General features: G+C 32.4%; 1 protein-coding gene across 14 annotated transcripts in view; it reads left to right on the forward strand.

Annotated features, from left to right (window-relative positions):
- The window catches only part of LOC134528164 (paired amphipathic helix protein Sin3b), a 101,861-nt gene extending 96,144 nt beyond the window's left edge, over window positions 1–5,717 (forward strand). For all 14 annotated transcript variants that reach the window (XM_063361521.1, XM_063361520.1, XM_063361526.1 and 11 more), the window contains exon 22: window positions 4,153–5,717. In XM_063361521.1, the coding sequence (XP_063217591.1) occupies window positions 4,153–4,395 (243 nt within the window). In that variant the 3' untranslated portion in view covers window positions 4,396–5,717. The remainder of the gene's footprint in view (window positions 1–4,152) is intronic.
- The last annotated feature ends 11,297 nt before the right edge of the window (window positions 5,718–17,014 follow it).

Here is a 17,014-nt window from a genome sequence, read left to right on the forward strand (position 1 = left end):
ACATAGTGTCTTTTGCCATATCCTGAGAAAACACATCCGTGATTAACCTGCTTTACTAATACTTTTTTTTAGATGATGTTGATTCGCTTGCAAATTGCAATTTGTAGACAATTTTAAAACTAATTTTTTGGATTACCATTTATGTAAGATGTTACTGGCCACCTTAGATTTGCTTTAAAGTAGCTCTGTATTTGTTACAAAATTAATTTTTTCATGTGAGCATTGCGGATGTCTTCCAATAAATTTATATTTTAGAAGAACATAAATTACTATATTGTGTTTTTGGCCAATTAAAACTTTCCTGGGCTAATAATTAAAGAATTACGTAAGAAGCGCCTAACTACTGCCTTATTAAGCTTAATTATTGTGTGTACTGTTTGTACATACATATTAGTTAATGGATTATATGTGATTTTTGTACCATTCATGGCATCAAATTTTCTTGATTAGTGCAGTTTGGGTAACTACTGTACTAAGTATGGATTAAAATAAGAGCAGGGTGGGATAGGGATTTTTGGTTTGAGAAAATTTCAGGTGGAAGAAAAGTCCTGCAGGAAACGGGATGGGATCAGAAACTATTTTTATTGTGTAAGCCCAAATTTGGTGATTTATACATTGATAGAGAGCAGGTAATTTTCAACAGCAAAATTAAAATGAAGTCTTATTTGTAAAATAGGGACAGAATTACATGTATTAACACTTTCAACTCAGGTTATGCACTCAAGTTATTTGCAATGGCCACATACCCATTCAGCAATATTGCAAACACATTTACAGTGAATTTCCACTTGCTTCTGGCATTTTATTTATGTTTACGTTTGTTAATGTTGCAATGAGTGAGCTACTACTGTGTGAACATGTTGGTAGATTGATAACTATTGATTTAAACTGTACCATGTTCATATTTTGTGCTTAGAATATCAGTTCCTGTAATTTTTAGGAATAGGTCAATTCCATATTCTTAGATTCTGAATCCACAATTTCCCTGAATTCCAGGTTCAATTTTGACTCTAATTCCCAATTTTACTTTCTTTCTGAATGAAATTATAGAAAGTGAAGCAGAAGTTTAACCTAAAGAATAATGCTTAAGTCTAAATATACGTACATTTTCTGTTTTACATTTGAAAAGCTTGCAAGTATTGAATGATTGTAGTATCCCATTTCCATTTTCCTTTAAGAACACCAACACAACATACAAAATTGATTTAATAATAAATTTAGCTATTGTGGTAATGACCAATGAAAAAATAAACTCAAACATGAAAACTGTGAATTTTGTTTGCATATTTGTTTATACACAGGAAGCACAACGTACATGTTATGCTAAAAATATAAATCATTGGGATATACGCGTAAATACAGTTTTTAACTAACTTATTTTAAGCAGAAAATGTTTACATAAAAGTGACAAGTATGAGTATTATATAATATATTATAATTAGTATATGAAAAACTACATAAAATTATACTAAAATGTTCATGATTAACATGGTGACTATCCTGCTTCAAATTATTTACTTTAATATGGCGTCAGAATGCTCATTGAGGTAGTTAAAGAGATTAGAGCTGTGTCGATACAATATTTAGTTGAATTGGCGTTTCTGCCGATTCACGGTATGCTTTTTATTTTTGGCCGAAATTATTGAAAAATGAAAGTGCCTGTCATAACCTAAAAATCCATCAATCAGTAACCTTTTCACTTTTCATACTACTGCGTGCTTTGAACGCATGTCATTTCTTAGCTATGTGTGCCAGCCGTACATATCAAACTTAAACATCTTATATTTTAATACATTCTTGAATCTAATACATAAATTAATATATCACCAGTATGGTAAAGTTAGATAAGAACAAAAACTTAATTCATTTAGAGCATGGCTACCACTATAATTAACGGAAATACCAACTGCTTGAATGGTAAAGGAATGTTCTTAATATCTTGATGGAGACATTTTTTATTTTACTTACTTTTAAAATTGAATAAAAAAATAATAACCAAATAATATAGAACTTCACATAACTACTTAAACTGTTTCCCATGAAAAGCGACCACTTGAAATGCATTTCCGTATCAATTTTTGGTACCGTAAATTTTCGCCACCGCACGTTTTGAGATAGTATTTGAATTCCCATTCTATAATTGTAAACGTGTTACAAGTCTCACGAGGTTGCACATTTTAATTTCATTGAGGTTTTTTTTTTTGTGAATAAATATATTTAATTGTTACCTATTGTTAAATCTTATTTTATATAATTACGTATTAAATAATTAAATTTTCCAGCATCCATTAGTTTATTCATGTTTAAATAAGCAACTAATGGATCAACAAACAAATAAAAACAGGCTAAAAATAAAAGTTAAAAAAGAGGTTATGTTCTGTTTATATACTAAAATACATGTGCATTTGCATTGCATGCTTTTCTTAGAATGAGTTATTTTTGGTAATTTAGTAGATTTATAAAAATATTTTAACCAAAATGTGTTTTCCCCTGCATCGGTTCGGAATCGGTGAATCTGCAACAGTTGTATCGGTATATTGACAAAAAATTTTTGAATCGCTTCAGCTCTAGAAGATATTTTTTTTTACAAGTGGCGAAAAAAGTTAATTTAATGTTGTATTTATAAAATAAATGTATGATATTGAATAGTACACAAGTACATAAATCTAACTTTGGTTAGTACAGTGTACGGATATATATAGGGGATTGCGGTTGTGATATAACCTTAAAATAATTTACCGCGTCTTTTGTATATTGGTGCTAGACGAGTTGCGTAAACTCTGAAAGCTTACTAGCAAAAAAAAAATGGCAATTGTGGCAAGAATCAATTTGTTTATCAATTTTATATCCAAATTATTGACGGTTCTGATTTCAGGTAGAATAGGTGGAATCAAAGCACCAAAGAATAGACATGCCCATCTGTATTATTTTTTGTTGTAGTCCATGGTCAAAGCTGATTTTTATATATGAATGTTTGATACAAAACAGGCAAATAATTGTTTTTACGCATTGAATTGTCTATTCTCAATCATGGACAAGGTTTTTTCTGCTACTAGTTCGTGACAGTAATGAAATAATTTTAATTTTTTGATGTACCTATGTTTTAAATGCTGAATAAAGTACTAGTTTACAATCCTACCTGTGAATTTTTTTACGCTGCTGTTAATAGTTTGTTTGAACTACTGTAAAAAGTGTTTTTATGATTGTGTGCATGTATTGAATTAGGTTAAGTGCGGTGCTTTCTTTTGAACTGGTTTTTGAATAAGTTTGGCTCGTGGTTATAAATACTACTAGAATAAAATCTGGAAACGAGAAAAAGTAATTTCCTGCACAACGTTTTGGGAAATCTGCAAACATTTACCATCAAAATCTTTCCTATACATTGTGAAACACAAAAAACCTTATACTTTGTTTTCACAACTGCTGTTTTTATTGTGATTTAGTATCTATTGAGGCAGAAATGTACATTTAAAACCCCACACTGACGACTGCAGTAAGTTCGGTTGCTTCTGTTAGTCACTCTATGTGGGAAGATAAAAGTCTGAATGAACCTCATTTATGTCACTGGCTACAAATGCCATTGATGTAGTGCGCAGTTCAGATACAATTATTAAGATACATAGGTAGTGTTCAGTCATTTTTCAATAATGTTCCATTTTGCAACATTATTTTCGAGTCCACAGTGAGGCTTTCAGTAGGAATTAAATATCCAAATATACCTATTCATGTCCATCTCATTTACCAGGTTGTGAATCTATTTCCTTAGCTTTTACAGATGTTTTCTTTTACTATAAAGTTGGTTGTAAGTTGCAAGTGTGTTCACTTTACAAACAAGATTATTGCTGTTAGATTATTTTGTGTTTCTTTTTTGCACTTCTGGATGATTCTTTTTTTCACCAATTGACACTATTTTTTGGTATTTCTTTATTATAATAATAATAATGCAGTATGGGTTTTTTTTTTTTTTTTTCAATTTGAATAATTATTTTCTTAATTCCATGTTTTTATGTGTTCAACTAATGCTAAAAGGTGTCACTTGTAGAAGTATCATCAGTGAAATGATGTAGTTTCCCATATCATTGATGGTGATGGTTTTCATGTGTGTAATAATTTATTATCAGATTATTTAAAATGTTGTATTTTTTTTTTCAGTCTCATGCAAAGGTCTCTCTTCGTCTGAGCACGCGGTTCCGTAAGTTCCACTCTCTGTGGGAAAGTGCAAATGTTTCCGAGTCGCAGCAGAAGACTTGCCTAGAGTGGCTGATGGGGAGAGGAGACGGTGTGGTTCCAAACAGGACACGAGTGCTTACGGACAATGACGTGATGCGGGCTCCATATCGCTCATACAATCGCTACAGAGTCGAACGATTAGTGACTCCGCCAGTTGAGTCGTGAATCGGTGTGCAATTGGATTCATGGTTTTTACCACAAAGTGCATTTTTCTTTCGGCAGGTGGTATTTTGGTGCTGTGATTCATGTGAAAAAAGATGCATTTTGCTCTACGACAGATGGTTACACTTTAAGTAAGTTATTTATTGATTTTTACGTGACATGCAAGACTGTGTTTGGATCGTAAAATTTGGTACGGTACTATGATAAAATCTGCCATATCACATTATAGACTGCCTAAACGAATTGGCAGATGTGTTTTATATATTCGCGTTTGTAAATAAATTTTTTAGACTTTGCCATTTGTGGTGCATTTTATTTGTATATAGCAAAACAAAAATGTATGTATCCAAAGTTTTATCGGTCTATTTTGTACTTACAATTTGCAACTCGTACTACGAATGTGTCTCGATTCTCATTCATTTCCTTTCATGCAGATAAGGCAATTTCTGCTGTAAAAAGTTTGTAAATTTGAATAGAATTGTTGCCTTGTGTGATCTGGAAAAATTGTAAGAATAGCAATGTAATAAGTTAGCACTGTGAGTTTGTTAGTGAATCAAGATGCCGCATAGATATTAGTATTAAGAGTTTATTGATTCTATAATTCCAGTACAAATTGTACCAGCTTATGGTATTTTATCTTCGAGTATCTTAAGTGGAAATGCATTTCACAGTTATATTTTTTACTGGTTGTGTTTTTACGGAATTATTTTGTAGTCTTGTGCTTCTAAAGTCATCATTTCTCAAAGTACAGCCATGTTATCTGTTGGCATTTAGATACTTGACAAAACGCAAGGGCTACTTTTGTTTAAACCCTTAGTTTTTGTCTGTTATTCATAAAAAATTCATAAAATTTTTACTTTTTTTATTGTCTAAATTATTATTATTATTATTTTTATGTGAGATACAACTGTAATAAAACTACTACTCATTCTCAGCATTGTTGTAAGTGAAGCAAGTTTTACTTCAGTTTTAATTTTGGGGAGTTTGAATGGGAAAACCAGTTCTTATTTGGTGTTCTGATTTTAAGACAATCATGTTTTTTTTATTGTTGTGCAATTATTGCATGAATGTGGTGTTTACATTCTGTCTCTGTGTGCATGTTTTTTTTTTTTAAGTATTCCATTGGTAGCTGTTCAGTGCATAATTTACAGACAGGAAAATAACACTTAAAATTTTATATTTAAATGTTTTCTCTTGAAAAACTGTTATTTGCATACTTCTGATAATATGTCCAAATAGCTGCTTTATTCTGTATGTCAGTTCCAAAAGAAACAATTGAGTGGAGCTTCTTAATCGTTGCATCAAATAAATTTCTGGTAAAATTACTTTGTGTTTTTGATTGACATTTTAATCATAAATGTATTTTTTTATTACATGTTTATCTTATTTTAATTTGCATTCAAAATCGAACCATCCTTTATTTTTAAATAGATGAAATTTGAACTTAGGACAGTTTTGTGTATTTGGGTGAAAATTTACTCCTTATTCGGAAGAACTATTTTGTAGTGGGATTAATGTTGTCACACTTAAAGAAATTTCAGCCCAGCTGCACTCAAAGTAGACCAATAATCAAACATGTTCAAGACTTTGCAGTTGTAAGATTGCTGGAAATACTTAATCATCAGGCAGTATCTCCCACAATTGTTAAACGCTAACTTTTATAGCAAATACATATATATGCAAGGTGGTGTTTCAAAGCAAATATTATTTAGCAGAAACATAAAAATAGACATTCAGCACAAATCCATGCCAAAACTAAATTTACTGTTGACTGTTGACTCAATGCCAAACGCTCCATATTATTTTCGGCTCCACGCTGAATGGTTGAGGCTACCACTTAATGTGCGTACTGTTAAAAGCATTTTGGACCTTTGCTATAACTATGGGTTTTTGGCCTAAGTTTGCTTAGGTGGCTCAAATCCATATATTCCTTGCTAGTGCCGCACCATAGGCATTCTGGTCTGTTGGATGCCGGGCTATAGGAAGTCTCAGTACCTAATAATTTTTTTTGCGTGTGATTTTGATGTGCAAGTAATTTCAATTTTGAATTAATAAAGCAAAACTGCCAGGAAAATTTATATTGGTTAATACATGCCCATTTGGAATTCATTATTTTTTAGGTCATAAATAATTTAAATTATTTATTTAAATATTTGACTTAATATGGTTAGCATTCAATTTCTTTGGAATGCCAGATGACCAACTTTATTCATATGTTCTGTAACCTCGGGAAAAACGTTAATACTAGCTTGCTGTTTCAAAAGCAATTTTCAAGTTATTTATGACCAGGTTGATTTTGTGAAGCCTTCTCTAATCTTGGAGATTGTGTTGTCTTAATCTGTGCTTAACTTTGTAATTTAAAATTGTACTTACCTGTTCTAAATCATTAAAAAAATATATATGTTATCTGAATTATCGTTAAACCAAATCTCATAGGAATTAGAACTTGGGAGCTATAAAACCACTGTGAACATTCACTTTACGCAGGACATGTACTTATGTGATTTGAATGACTGCCCCTTGGATGCAATTTGAATGGCAGCCCAAGTATGGTTTATTTGGCAAATTTTAGTACAAAATTTTTGTCAGCTTTTGTTGAAATTAATTTTAGTCAGATTTTTTTTTAAAATCACATTAATTTGTTATGAAAAATATTATTGGTATGGGGTAACAACATTTTTAGAAAGTGAACTTTAACCCAGAGTGTAATTATAATTAGTAGGTTTTATGAACCAAATCTTCTTTCAAATGTTAGTAATGCTTTTAGGCCAGGATTCTGACCTTGTGTAAAAAGTTACAATTTAAAAGTACAATGTTTATAAGTACTTTAACTCATTCACAATTTTTTTTATTTCGTAATATTTAATCTTATAATTATCATCATTGAACAATGATCAGAAAGATATAGTGGATTTGTGATGCTTGAGAGTTATTTGATTTGAAGGGCCATATGTAAAAATAATATTATTATTAAAAAGGTTATTCAATAAAATATAGCTAGTAAGGCATACCTAATAATCATTAATAATCTTTAATTTATTGTTTAGTTTATTAAAAAAAATTTTTTGGGCAAACATTTTGAAAAATTCTTCTATTTGATACTTTCAAAATTACTCCTAAATTTTTCTTAAATTTATGTATATGATGCCAGATGTGACAAATTTTGTGTTGATTTTTAACTTAATTGAGCTATCCGTAGCAAAAACTGCGAATTGAAGTAACTAAAGTAAAAGAACTTCCATAAATTTCCTTTTTAAGCTACTTGATAAATGTAAGCAGTCATATTACAGAAACACGGGTGTTCAGTGTTTAGTACCGAGTGTTGCATCATTTCTGTCGTGCAGTTATTTTCACTTAGAATTGTCAAATTGTACATTATCTAGTGTGGTGTTAGTAATCAAGAAGAATTTAAAGTAGTAAAATCAGCGTAATGATAATTTTTGTGCATAACTTTCAATAAAGAAAGAGTAGAATCCATGACGTGTTCAAATTAGTAAATTCTAGCAGTAATTTCTGGCTACTTTGTGCCTGTTGCAGAAGAGCCGTTTTCAGTTTACAGTGTTATGAGTTAAGCCCGGAAAATGTGCAATCTCTTGTTTTCTTGAGTTTGTGTATTTTGAAGGATAAAGGGAGTTTCGGCTTGTTTCAGAAGATGTGGCTTGAAGTAAAGAAGTGGCACAGCAAGTTTTTGATTGGTAGTTCCTAAGGCAAAGCAGAGGCTGTTAACATACAGTAAAAATATTATTACAATGCACTTGGGGGGAAAAAAAACCTCAATTTTTATGCTTTGTATCAATTACTTGTTACTGGTCTGGATTTTTCTTGTATTGGAGAATATATACCCCAAAGTGAGAACTGCTTTAAAGTGAAGTACTGGAATGAAATCCTACAGTTTTATCAGCAGTTGAGGCATTATCTGTAAGAGAAGCATTTATCCATAACTCAAAAAATTGGTTCAGATCCGGGGAACTGCAGATGTCACGAGCGACTTGTCTATGAGGTGCTTCAAGAGTGGTTGCATGTTCTTGCATGCAAAGTGCAAATTCTGCAGAAGTTGAAGCTACAGGACAAGCCACGAGAGACCAGTCGGCTGGACTGAAGCAATGGACGGCTTGCTGTGTTTGCGACTTGACTATTGGGCAGTATGAAGTCAGGACATGTTAGATCTCCAAGTGTTTCCTCAGCTTGAACAGCCCGGCGTTTTTCCAGCATTGCAATACTTCGTATCGCAGGTCGCTTAATTCGAAATGAGATCTTTACTCGTGATGGGTCAAATCCTAATTTCTTGAATTTGAATTCCAAAGAGTACCTTGAATGTACCCCTCATCCAAAACTGGGTCTCAAAGGTTGAAATCAAAATAATATACAAGAAAGTAAAATTATTAACTATCGTGTTGAAACATTCAACCCTTTAAATTATATTTTCACAAGCTAAGTTTTCTGAATCAATACATATTGTAATTTTTTTTCATATACACCAGTCCCTCACTTAGCAAAACTAACACATTCCTAAAAACATATGTGTTATTTGAACTTGGATATTCTGAAGAATTGGTTTCCATAAATTGCAATGCTAATTTAATGTGTTCCATAATGTGTAGGGAAACATTCTTTACGTAATATAAATGCGTAGAATAACACTCAACAATAAATATGTCGCACCATTTATCTTTATAAACCAACCAAGTCTATGACAAATACAACACCGCGTAACAGGAGATGGTTACCGTCAATCGGTTAGTTGGCTTGCGGCGTGTACCTTTCCACTAACTTTCCAAACCATCCTTCACAAGCAGTAAAACCAATATTACTATCCTAATATTTACATTTTAATTTTTCAAAAATTAAAGTGCTTATTCGTGTATCACCGCTTGGTTCACATCAACCTGTCAGACCCTTTATTTTATTTTATTTATTTTTTTCATTGCACCATTCATTTAACAACCTTTGCCATCTGATCCATCATTTCATTTATGTTTCAGTATCTAATGTCAAATATATTCCCACTAGTACAACCAACAGCATCAGACTTAAATAAACGTTTGATAGAATCCTTATTTTGTCTGACTGCGCACAGACGACTTGCATAAAAATAAAGTGCAACCAACATAAGTGTTTCTGCATGCCATAAAACTTTTAGTTTAGTCTCAAATACTTGAACACGATGCATTATGCTCTCACTTGGAAGCCATGATTCCAATATGATTCCAACTGTAGGTGCTTGCACACATACATTTACCGGCAGATGAATGGGCAGACGTTGCTTTGTGTTTTGCGAGTTCCTTGCAACTGGCTGATGTTCATCATGGCCCGGCGGCATATGCCCGGACGTAAAATCATTTAGTCCTTTACACTCAATAGCCGCAACTGAATTTGCTATAGCTTTTTGTATAACAGTCGATAGCATAGTCAGACCTGTGCGTGCATCTTTTCCCCCCTCGAATAGCTACTGTATGCCACGCACGGCACATATGTTTTTTACTAGGGGTGAGCCGATGCCGATTGCCGATTATTAAGATCGGCAGATTTTGGTCATTTTATCATTTGCATGATCGGCTTCATGCATGCCGATCCTTTTTGCCGATTACCGCTTTCTGAAGACAAAAAAAAATCTCTTTACGTAGGTAACACAAAAGCGCCGACATATTGTTTTGCTTCAGAACTGTTGCCTGACGTTTTTAAGTAACATTTACGTTACATATGTGTTTTAATCTTTTCTGCAGAAAAAATTAAGTAAAGTTATTCTTAAAAAATAAACATATTCATGAAAAGTACGTTTGTTAAAAAAGAGTAAACAAAAGCACACCAAACCATTTAATAATTCATGCTATAGGAGCCTGTTCTTTTCGCGATTGCGATTAAACGACGATAAACGCGAAATCACCGTAAAATACAGTATTTACACGAAATCACCATAACACAGCGTTTTTAATTAAAACTTGAAATCGCAGTGTTTTTACGCAAAATTTAAATACTGGGTAAAAAAAAAAGATTTGTCTCGTCACTGGTAAACAAACACTGCAACATGGCCGCCACTGAACATTAATCTTAAATGCTCTAAAGCAAACAAAAGCTTACACACGCTCACGTTATTTTGTTAAACCCAAAAATATACTGTAAAAATACGAAAAACTACGGTGTTTATTTTCCTTTCCGGCATAATGTTTGGATAGATAAGACAAACAGGCGAAGTTTGAAAGCCTACGCACACCGCTCAGGGCATTAACGTCAGCTTGGAACAGCGACACCGGATAAATACAAAAGCAAGCAGATGATTGGGCAAACGGTGTTTGGAACAGCCTTACGTGAGTGGCCATACCACGCCAGCCGGGGGCGCTGGCATATAGTTGGAACAGCGTCGTAATATCAAGCAGAAAGCATTTTAAATCGCGCCAAAAAGCGGAAAAATATAAACAAACATTCATTTTCGAATGGGTTGACGATGATTAGTTGGTCAACAGTGTGTTATAGATTTTGTTAAAGGGATTAATAGTTTTCCAGATTAGTTTATGGGATCAAACTAATAATCAGTGTCTAAATCAAAAGTTTGTCATATAAATATATGTAACCTATTTGTTTAGGGTATTCAGTAATGATTAGGTAAAATTATTTAACTTAAATAATTTCAGATATATTTACAGTAACACACACACTTTTTTTCCCTCAAGTTTTTAGCACCGCTTTTGTGTTTTTAAGTGTATTTTAACACCGCTTTTGCTAATTTTTAATGACGAAATCTGAAAATTTTATTTACCACTTTCACGATAGTTTACCTCGACTGTCTGGCGTGTTTTCAACAGTATTTTTCGTTTAGTCATTTTGTTAATGTTTTGAAAGTCAGAGTTAAAAATTGAGTTTATATTTTCCAGTTAAATATTGCATTTTGATTGTAAATGTCAAAGAAAAGCAGCTATGTTTGGAAACATTTTACCATTGTTGTAGGTGATAAGGGGAAAGCAAGATGCAACCTTTGCAAAGCCAAAATTTCACGTGGTGGAAATTCGACACGTGGCTTCAACACCACAAATTTGTCTAGACATTTAATGTCATTTCATGGCTGTGAAATATATTGTGCGCATATATATTTTTTTACCAACAGTGATCACGTTTGTATCTTTATGCAATACTTTTCAAGTAATTTGGAGCATATTTTACAACCAACTTAAAAAAGCACTAATCGGTCAAAAAAATCGGCATGATCGGTACCACATTTCTGGCATCGGCATGATCGGCAAATGTGGTGATCGGCTCACCCCTATTTTTTACCGAGTTAAAGCAGACTTCATAGCGTCATGCCTGAGTTTTTTTTTTCCCTCCTGTATTGATTTTGTGCTAGTTTAATTTTACAAACTTACTAAGTGAGGGATTGGTTTTACTTTTTAAAAGTACAATATGTTGGGAAATGGTAAAAGCATAGGTATTTTTAAAAACAAAATTATTTAGTAAATTTCAGAGGTTGTCAGTGTTGAATAATTTTTTTTTTAATTTACTTTATTTCCTCTAATATTTTCCTTTTGATATTTTTCCTTGAATATTGAATCCTTCCAATACTAAAGATTTGATTGTATTAGAGGATTTGATTGGCCCATGCGTAGTGTCTATGCTTCCCCGTGCTGGCTAGTTAGAGAAGGACCAAACAATTGACCTGTATGTTTTCTGGACATAACATTCTTTTTTTTTTTGTGTAACTTTTTCAGCAATATTTCCACGACTGCAGAGTGCATCCTACAAGGGTCAAGTGTTTGAATCATTCAAATCTCCATGCTATTTTCCTGTTCTTGAAGTAGCCAGTATTTTGTACAGTCATTGTGGTAGTTCTTGTCTATTATTGATTTAGTTAAACTGTTGTGGGTTTATTAGTAGTCTTTTAGATCAAAAATGTTCTCCGTTTACTATCTGAGCCTGAACAAAAGAAGTTAAATGATTTCTAAGAAATAACCTCTTTTCAAGCAATATTAGTTCAATTTTGGTGCCTAAATAAAAAAAGTTTTTACTATTTTACTTCATTTACAAACACATATACCGAATTTTTTCAAAAACTGCTAGAATAAATTTTTATGGTTTTTCGTAAGAAGCTGAATACGACCATTATCCGATTAGGTTCAACATTGTTTAAAACCTTTCATTGAAGATTGCCCAAGACAATTCCCAAACTTTTTTGAAACTTGCCGCAAGTCTGCTAAACTTTCCATCTAATATTTTACTGCAGTGCTTATCAAAGCTTATGCCTGTCAAGGCAACTAACTACCAGTGATTTATTGAAGGCTTTCACATGCAGATTATTTTTTCCTGTTCATAAGGAAGCTTTACAGGTAAATATCTTATTTTAGATGAACTAAGTGATCAGTTTGCTATAAATAAAATCCGGAAAAGAGTTGGTTTTCATGCGAGTTGCGTAAAATTACATAATTAAAATCAGTCCAAAAAATTTGTTAACGTATTTACAACTTGTGGAATTTAATTGTTAGTCAAGTTTTTTCATCAAAGAAATAGTGAATTATTGTGATGTGATTTTCTTATTTCTCTCATGTTAATCAGTGATGCTATAGGATGTAAAGCGGTCTGTACATGCATAGATTGCAGTTCTGTCTCGTATTTCCTCCTTTGAATTTGGATTTGTGCTTCTGTTTGCCTTTAAAGCGAACCATTTGTGGCCACCCAAATCTGAGTATTGGTGCTTCTTCCTCATTGTATGAAATCCGACAATCCATGAATCATGTTCTGAGTTGGAAACATAACATATTAGCTTTTTATCTCTAGAATTTATTAGGGCACACAAATTTGTTTTCCTGCTTAAAAAAATTCCAAGTACAATGTGAAATGGCCGCTACCGAACTTGTGATTTTGTAGTTCAGCACGAATTGCTTATGTATGTTTGTAAGGAAACTGATGCTATGTGTTCCATCATTTTTCCCATTAAATTATTAATCTAGGCTGTCTAGCCCTGATATTTGCAGCAAGAATGTTGACTAAGATATCTAGAGATGGATGGTACTCAACTATTTTAGGTTGAATGTTTTTAACAATACAAATGGACAAAAATTATAAATTGTTTTTCTAAGGCATTCCAAAAAAAATTAAGAGTTTATTCATAACTTATCAGAACTTGTTACCAAATCTTCAAGAGGCAGGTTTAATTGGTTGTTTCATATATTAGTTCAGGTGATGTTTATGTTGAATTTTTTTTATTACAGTAAAACACACTTGATCTCAGTAAAAAAAATTCCTGTGTTAAAGTTTAAAAATAAAATTGCTTGACCTTTAAACACACATTACCCTTTTAATAAGTTTCAGTATTAATAAGTCTAAATTTCTAAGTACCTTTAGAAAATTCCCAACGGGGTTTTTGCTGTAGATCTACATATTTCACTCCACTTGCAATGTTTATTTTAAAAAGCTGTTCAACCATTCAGTAAAAAAATGCCTAATAGTATAATTCATATAAAATAAATTGTGTGTTCCTTTAGATTGATATTCGATACAGTATTTTACCATGTGTCATGCTGGAGGTTGAAACACATTTATATTTTCTCGTTGTTGAGCAAGCTGGTATCTGAGGCTGGGTTTGTATTGGTTTGGCACTTAATTCAGTTTACAGTTCTAATTTGTAAGCTTCCAATTAGAACACTTAAGTTGTCACCTGCTGGATCCTTTCACTGATGGTCAGAAAAGAATAACTTTGTAATTAAATCTTAAAAGTTATTAAAATAAATAGTACTTTTTAAAAATAATTTAATATGAACAGTGATCCATAAAACAAATATTACTGAGAACTTTATTTATGAATTAGCTATTATGACAGTTTCAATTTTTATTTTGTTGTGTATCTAGTACACGGACATTGTGGATTATTTATTTGTTTTTAAAAGTAATAAAGTTTTTGTTCACAATGCTCATTTTCATGTTATGACCGAAGGCACACCTGGGCACACATACAATGTGCAGAGCTTCAGAAAAGAGCCATGCTCTAAATTATCCAAGTGCTGTGTATTTACGTAAAGCATTTAGAAATATGCTGAGGGTGTGGAGTATTATTTCTATTTCCGTATTTGGTTTTTAAACTGTATTTTTAGGAGAGTGGAAATTGCTTAAATTTGTATTTTCGTAATGAATTTTAGTCATGAAGTATCAGGTACAGATTCTTGAAAGCATTCAAGGGAATTGCATTACACCTTTATCTTCATTTCCCTGCCATATAATTTTAAGGTTCCTGCACAAGTAACATAGTTGCCCTATGCACAATGAGAAGACCGCACCAGACCCCAGCCTTGCGCTTAGAGGTAACATTGCACTAGAAGCACTAGGGATCATCTAACTCTTCATTCCGCTTCACTAACACAAATACACCCTTAACTAAGAGGCTCCCTTAAGTTGTCTTAAATCCAGTGAAAGGTTCTTAATCCGGCACAGTATGAGCCACTCGCGTTCAAATATTTTTCGTGCAGATACTGGCTGTTGACCTAAGCTGCTAGTTTTCATTTCAATACAGTGTTTTTTTATGTATACATTTCCATAATGATTTTTATTTTAAGAAGACAATAGCTGTTCTGTATTTTTTCTTGCTATTTAGAACCTTATTACTACAACTTATTTTGATTCTGTTTTTATGCATATTAATCGTTCATATATACCTATGTTAAAACTATATTGATTTTCGATAAACCAGCAGAATCTCTTATCCGAAAAGGCTGCAGAACTTATAACAGGCTTGATTAGTGCTTTCACTGTAGTGTATTTGTTTTTAAAATGAACACAGTCAAAAGGTATAATTGTGGCACAGCTAGGTGTGCAAATTACTAGGAAGAAAGATGGGTACATGTTTATGGCTCAAGGTTAAAGACCTCTGAAAATATCGGGACCCCGAATCACTTGTAGCAGCTAGTCGATGCTCATAAATATGAATCATGCTAAAGGCTTTTAGATCAAACTCATGATCCCTGGGATAGTGGATTCCAGCTGATGTGACATTTTGAATCAACTTCTGATGACAGTCACTACTGCCAACTGCATAAACTGTGTAAAAATAGCCCTTCTAACACCTGTTTTGACTAATAATATTAGGACAAGTTGGCAAGAATTCAAAAGTGTTCACATTAGCTTGAATTCTCCACGTGATTAAGGACCTCAAACTACATGCTACGTACTACTAGGAAACATGGCAAAGGCAGTGCACGCAGATTGGATATAGATTTGCATTACCTGAAGACTGGATGGCTAAGAAATGTGATACAACAGGTATTTAATCAATTCAGTGATTAATTAGTTTCATTCATATATTGAAACATTAAATTTTTGGACACTGGGGCATAATTTAAAACTAAACATTATAGAATATGGTATGATTTATATTTTGATAGATATTGTATTTGTTTTACTTGAAATTTACTTGCATTTAGTTTCAACTGAACATGTTAACTTGAGAATTGGAAGTGATCATCTAAAGTTCATTTCATGTATACTGAGATTCTTTGTTACTGTTAAGAAATCTATTTAAAGATGTTGATTTGCAGAGTTGTAATTTAACCAAATGTCCAGCATTTTATGAACAGCTACTAATGAAATTTTCATAGTGTTGTGCCCTTGCAGTCTAGTTTGTTCATAAGAAATTGTGTGTTTTTTTGTGTGTAATAGTTTTTGTCTTTGCTAGTTGTTCAGAATAGTAAACAACCTGTTAATCCTTTTGCAATAAAGTATCTCAATTTAATTTATTATGTAACATGGTTTTTGTTGATAAATCAAAAGGTTCTTTCCTAAAGTAATAGTTTATTGCATCATGTGTAAATCTCTCATTTTTCGTCATATTTCTTTAGTTAAGTAAAATGTGCGTAAGCATACAGAGGCTTTAATATTAAACTTTAGGTGTAATTGCAAACCACGTGAGACCATCTTCTTACCATTATATTTCAATGTTAAACATTCTTTCAAAACAAAATTTAAAAAAACTTTTAGTTTTTGATTGTTTTTAAGTATTTATAGTTGGAATCTCACAGACCACTCAGAAATAATTGTACCGGTGTATTGACCTAAGATAGTGTAACGGAGCAAACTTAAGTGATGCACAAATCCATGTTTTATGTATGGCATAGATAGATGGTATAATGCATTTACTTGAGGTTAAATATATGATTTCAGCCAACAAATATATGGGCATTTAAAACTGATGTTGCTATGTCTGTGTGCATCGTAAAGCCATTCCACATGCTGGTTTTAGGGGGGGGGGGGGGGGATTACAGTTAGCAGCAGTTAATAATAATTGTCAAGTTATTGTTTTGTCTAAGGGATCAGCACTGATGAAGGTTCTCCTAAATTGGATATTCCAATTTGTACAACAATTTTACACTATGTTCACACTGACTTGTGCCATGATCTTTTGTGTGTGAAAAATGGCAGGAGATAGGTATGTCATGTTTCACACCTCATAATAGTTACCTATTTCATTTTTATAACTTTGCTTTGGTTTTAAGCTATTGGGGTAAATTTATTGCTTTAGGTGTCTTTCATTTAGTGTTTTGTCACAGAATTTGTCATTAGATATTCATCAGTTGGTATCTTAACAGCAGAATAAAGGTGCACCCACAAATGCAACATTCTACAGCTCTGGTGAAAACATAAAATTGCAGGA

Source organism: Bacillus rossius, chromosome 1, assembly GCF_032445375.1.
Source record: "Bacillus rossius redtenbacheri isolate Brsri chromosome 1, Brsri_v3, whole genome shotgun sequence".
Lineage (NCBI taxonomy): Eukaryota > Metazoa > Arthropoda > Insecta > Phasmatodea > Bacillidae > Bacillus > Bacillus rossius.